This window comes from Aptenodytes forsteri, unplaced genomic scaffold (assembly GCF_000699145.1).
Source record: "Aptenodytes forsteri isolate BGI_AS27 unplaced genomic scaffold, ASM69914v1 Scaffold309, whole genome shotgun sequence".
In the NCBI taxonomy this organism is placed as follows: Eukaryota; Metazoa; Chordata; class Aves; order Sphenisciformes; family Spheniscidae; genus Aptenodytes; species Aptenodytes forsteri.
Window position 1 is genome coordinate 2,514,714 of NW_008795857.1, and position 6,000 is coordinate 2,520,713.

The 6,000-nt window shown below is 41.0% G+C and overlaps 1 protein-coding gene across 1 annotated transcript in view; it reads right to left on the minus strand.

Moving 5' to 3' along the window:
* GLP1R (glucagon like peptide 1 receptor) overlaps window positions 1–6,000 on the minus strand; it is a 57,822-nt gene that overhangs the window by 22,633 nt on the left and 29,189 nt on the right. The window contains exons 5-6 of the mRNA XM_009283744.2: window positions 3,155–3,308; window positions 1,430–1,589 (exon numbers count right to left, since the gene is read on the minus strand). Coding sequence (XP_009282019.1) covers window positions 1,430–1,589; window positions 3,155–3,308 — 314 coding nt within the window. The remainder of the gene's footprint in view (window positions 1–1,429; window positions 1,590–3,154; window positions 3,309–6,000) is intronic.

The window sequence follows — 6,000 nt, forward strand, 5'->3', positions numbered from 1 at the left end:
GTTTCTGCCTTCTGCTTTTGCAAGAGACAAACTCTAACTAGAAGTGATTCAGATCGAAACCATGCTATCCTTTGTTTATAAAACACCACAATACCCTCAGAATTTGGCTACATAGAACTTTGCTCTCATTTCTTTTCCATTTCCTCTCATGCCCTCAGTCAGTGCTTCAGGACAGCTCCCCAGTCTTTTTTTTTTTTAATTGAGCGTATGGCTATTCATAAAATATGATTAAAACATACATAGTTCAACTGTTATACAAGATGCTGTTGCTTTTGCTGCATGTCCTATATAAAACAATAATGGAAGATATAGAACTTCTTAACTAAAAATCTCCAGCAGCAAACTGCTATTACTTGCATTTATTTATTCCCATCGATGTGCCAGAAAGCCTTTGCTCCTCATATATCACTGTTCAGTAGAATTAAGTAATTCACAGTGAGCCATTTATATGCATTTTACCAGTGAACTAATTTGCTAGAATGTTCACAGTTGGCAAATCCATAGAGAGAAGGACAGTCAAAGCAATTTAAATGTTCAAACTAGTATCTGTGAAAGTACTTGTGGTATTTATTTGGATTTACTTTCAGCTTTCCAAAAGTCGCCTGATTTCCACCAAAAGGGGAGGGGAGAGAAGAGGAAGGGAGAGAACACAATAAAAGCACACAAGAGATCATTCCAAAAATAGGATTAATCCTGAACAGTAATATATTTTCAGGCTAACTGGACAGTGAAAGAATCAAAGCTTCACCATTTCTACAGAAGGCGACTCTGGCTCAACCAACTTATTTCAAGGCATTACAGTCTTTAGTCTCAAGCACACACACGTCCATGGCACGTGCACCCTGACCACTCTTTTGCCCGACAATCATTACTTGTCAGGTTGGTTATGTGGGCAGAGCAGGTCATCTCCCTGCTAGCAGCGCCTCGTTCATCAGCCCCTTTGCATCCCCCTATCTCACGCTGCCACCATTTCTCTACTGTTATCCTCAACTAGACACAAGGCATCATTGCCATTTTGCACCACAGGTAGTTAACACATCTTTGAACGTAATGGGAAACTTTCAGGAGATGAAGCAGGGCAGTCCAGGAAAGTCCACACTCACCTGGAACCACCCACACATCTTTTGTATTGGGAAGCTGATGTCTTGCAGGAAAAGTACCATGTGCCCGCCACAGGTTTAGGGAGTTTCTGTGGTGCCACACAGTCCCTCTGTTACAAACCCACAGACTCTCCGCTGCAAGCATCCAGGAGCTGTGCTGGCCCAGCATCCTCCAGCTCAAACAAGATAAGGGATCAGGAACAAAAAGGGAATGGAGAGTGCAGGACTTGAACCGGGCAGCACTACGATAGACACACAATGTTTTTTTCCTATTATACCATCTGCCGATGCAAGCAGCCACAGGCGGACATATGGAAAGATCAACTTACCCCAGCCAATGCAGAGATAAAGCCGAAAAATTCTCTGCTCAGAAAAGACTGAAAGTACCAGCAGCGTGTACAGGTACATGCCTTCCACCAGCAACCAGTAGTAGTTTGCAGCCACACAATACTGCATCATCACAAAGACCAAGCGGCAGCTGAGTGACTCCTGTGACAGAAGAAAGCACAGCCCAAATGAATGCAATAGGGGTTGAGAAAAAAAAGGATACTAACCCAAAAGACTGGTTCTCTCTCCTACTCTTATTTGCTCCTCAAAACAGTGCTTGCTAAATTAATCACATTTGAGTGCTTAAAGGACAGAAGCCAGTAACAGGTGCTATACACAGCAGATAGATGCTTTCAACAACATTCCACCTTTAAAAAAAAAAATTAAAAATTACATGTTCTGCATTTTCCATCAATAAGCAATGGATTATAATTTGAAAAGCACAACACAAAGATGAAAAGAGCTGCTAGTGAAAGGTACTGTATCAACTGCAGTCAGCGAATCTTTTCACTTCCCCAGATATTCTATTCTGCAGCTGAGAATTTCTCTACTAAAGAGCAAATACTGGATGCCATAATGTTGACTATTTTCCAAAGCAAAATATTTTTTGATAGAACAGCAATATTGCCCAGTGCATCACATTTAAGTGCAAAATCTCTTTTAGCTGGTAAATTACAGAGGGGTGGTCAGCAGGGCTTTAGATAAGTATGAAACCTGATTACCTAATTAATATATCCATCAGATCTGATGAAACCACTATTGGATAAACCATGTGTGAAAGCATAAAGCCTAGGTTTTTCTGGAAGGAGGGAATGACTGACAATCCAATGCGAATATTTCCAAACCATTTAAGGTATGTATTACAGTGTTATTTTCTGCCAATTGATACATTGCAGCTGAGAAGAAATCAACCATTGTATGAGATACATTATGTGGTATTAGCGCTTAAGCCTTAGGCAGAGCATCAGAAAAGGCTGGGTACTAAGTATGCATCAGAAGACATACCCTTTACGACCCCAACCCTGTATTGCAGCAGCAAACACTGTACCCACATTCTAGAATCACAAGAGCTATACAAATAATGAAAATCCCTTTCTTTGAAGATTCAAGTACATTTTATATTCCAAATCTGAAGGGGGAAAGGCATGCTTTCATCATATTCACAAGAGTTGTATATCCTCTCCCTTCAATTAGAAGTATTTAATTAGCCTGTTCCTCCAAAGCTTTTCTAAATGCTTTCAAATTTGCATTTTAATCAGATGCTTCCCTTTTTTCCGTCATTAACAGATTATAAAGATCTCCAAGAACGACCAACTAATTCAGTCATTATACAAGACGGACAGTCCTATCACAAAAGGTGCTGGCTTAGGGAAATGAATGCCCTCTTGTCACTGCTAGAAGAAATGAACTTGCAGCATGGGAAGAAGATACAGGTATTTGTACATATACCAAAAATCCACCTCTTCACGTTTCCTCTGTCTAGCAGGGGCAAACTTCCCACAGGCAGAGAAACATGCCACGGCATCAACTACTTGCCTGTACCAAGCCCGGGGTGGAACAACTACAACCGCATATGTTGTGCTACAAGTTTCAGAGAAACTCCGTGGACTGAAGAACAGCACTTTGTACAACCCTCGTTGTACAAAAATGGAATTACCTGCTGTGATGCAGGCACACCACAGTGATGACTCCAGTATCCTGAGAACAACCACAGTGACTGCCCCTACCTGGAAGGAGATAAGTCCTTCCCACTGGTGCTCTTGTGTTGCTGTGCTGTACATCCACTTCACCACCGAGTCTTTAATGAAGACTGATATAGCCCGGAGGATGAAAGAGGTGAAGAGGTTCAGGTGAATATAATTCCTCGTGCAGTGCAGATGTCTGTAAAAAGGAAGAACCAGTCATGATCCACTACCTGTGTAAAAGCTGCAACATCACACATAGGACTGAGGGAGGGAACAATGAGCCCTGTTGGAAATCAGGAGGTACCAGAGGAAATCCCATAACTTGAGAATGGCTGTAGGGATTTCAAACTGTCTTTGGGAAGAAATCACTATCAAGGAAAAGACATTTAAAACTTCAGCTCTAAGGGTGAATGTTTGGGGGAAGGAAGGAGATCAGTGTGTAAGGAAAAAAACATTTTAAAAGTTTAAAAAGTGTAAAAATAAAGTCATTTTCAGAAGACATATCTGAAAGGACTAAAAAAAGTCAAGTTTCACGCAATGCTGAATCTAATCTTTTTGAATTGACCCCAATGTCACTGCACAGGTTTACCTTGGCAAGGCTCAGGAGCTGGTGTGCAGTGCAGCTTCTGGCTGTGCTCAAACCCACAATGAAAAAACATCCACCTGTAAATTACCGCTTTGACAACAAGAGAAAAATCTGTATTCAGATTGCCTCCTGGGGGAATTGTAAATACTTTCTGTAGAACTAAAAGGAACAGAATTTTCACCTCTGCATTCAGAATTGGAAACGAACAAAAAAAAAAAAGAAAAAATCCTCTTGAATTTCAGCAGCCAGCTGCAAAGACAGTAACATTGCTACTTGTCAAAAAAGAGCATGTTAAGAGATAGCAAAAGAAACTGCAGTCATGTAAATGGCATCCAACTGCAGAGTGCTGCCAATGTTTTACCAGCCTTACCCACAAATGTTTTACTTCCAGCACTGCAAGGGTACACACTTTGCTTCAAAGGAAATTACACCGGGTATGATTCTTTTTTGATGCTAAAAGATACAGGTAACATATGATAAACAGCAATTGCTCCAGCAAGAGTTTCAGTGAACTTATGCTTTAAATGTCTATTTTTACTGCTCTATAAATTTGGGTAGAAAAATAGACTTGGTCTGAAAGTTACCGGTTTTGCACCGAAGAGGAAGGAGAACTTTCTTCATAGGTCAAATAGAATTTTTTGCATCACTTTTAAGTACAGCTTATTTCAAAACTTACCTATGATTAATATTTATTTTCCTTTAACTCAAAATTTATTTGTTGCTACCCTTCAGAACTGCTACACATTTAAATCTGATTGAAAAAATTATGTAAATCAGCCAACTGAAGAAAACAGGTTGCAAGTAGTTACTGAGTATTTCTGCTACAGGCAATGCAAGTTATTCAGATTGTTTCAGTCATGAAGTTACGGGCCTAATTCAGCTTCCACCAGTGAAATTACAGACTTTTCCACTTCTTTCAGAGGATGCAAAATTGGACACTAGAGATATATTGTTTCCTCTGTGGTATCATTATTAAGAACAAATATAAAGGTTACTCTGTAGTCTAAGAACTTAAAAAGGCCTTCCTATTACAAAAGTGGAGAACATCAGCATTTTGGTGCCACTGAATTAGATTTCGATCCCCATTTGTTGAGGTTGCACAGCTACTGGGAAGAGGCTGTGAGTGGAGGTTCCAGTCAGAATCCAGCAACTGCAATAGATGTAGGGGTAGGTCTCGTGTATTTCGTGAGATCCAGGACCAAGTTGTCTCCAGACAGACAATTTAGACAGAAAAGCACAAAATGGATTGACGGCATAGTTTTAACAAGGCTGCCAGCCCCCTTAACATCTCTGAAACCTCATTTTCAAAATCAGAAGCACACACTTGTGTACACTTCTCCAGTCCCTGCTTCACAGTTAAAGGAAAATATGCTAAAGCATCTCTCCACAAAAGTCAGGGCATCAAAATTCCCTCTCTCCTGCCAGTCCTCAGTGACAAACTTGCTCTTTGTTCCCTGCCAAAAAACAGGCGCACTCTTCCTTCCTTCCTTCAAAAAGTATATGGTTGCACTCTGTGGCCTTTACATTTGGGCTGCTAAAATTACTCAAAAAGCGTCATTGATTGGTGAAACAAGGAGAAAGCACTTATCCTGGGGGACATTTGGAGACTTCAAGACCATCTGGTGTTTTGTCAGATGAGTTCCAAAGTTGCACAGGTACAACACGTACAAATCAATTATCACATGGCATTCACAGAGGGTGAGCATGTCTTCGCATTTCTGTAGTCATTTCAAATCTTCTTTGAGATTGCTAGCCTAGCTTCTCCACTGGAAGGAGGAGGGATGCTAAAAGGTGTGGTACAATATTAGAAGGCTTGCGTCATTTTAGGTTTGGAAATTAGAAGCTAAAAGGCATGACTGATCTTTTTAAATACGTAAAGGGTATAAACACTTAGGAGGGACGAAAGGAGGGGGATTGCCTTGCTAACAGAGAGTGCTGGCACCAGAGCAAATGATCATTAACTGGCAACGATAACTCTTTAGTCAGGGAAGAAAGTTTCTTAAGGATCAGAGCACTGAAGGTTCCTGACCTGATTTCAAATAAGAGTACCAGGAGATGGAAAACTACTTTTTTTAGGAGGCAGCCTCATCAGCGTGTAGGAGGGATGATAGGACCTGGCTATATACAGCAACAGGGAGCAGGACTTCATGGCAGAGGGACTTCCTTCCCACAACAGAGCAGGATCACATCTTTGTGTTTTCTAAATATCCATCTCCTGTGCTCAGCATCCCCAAACCGCAGGAAAGTCTGGCTGGAATCTGGACACCTCTTGCATTTACGGGGCGGGGGGGGGATCTCTGTT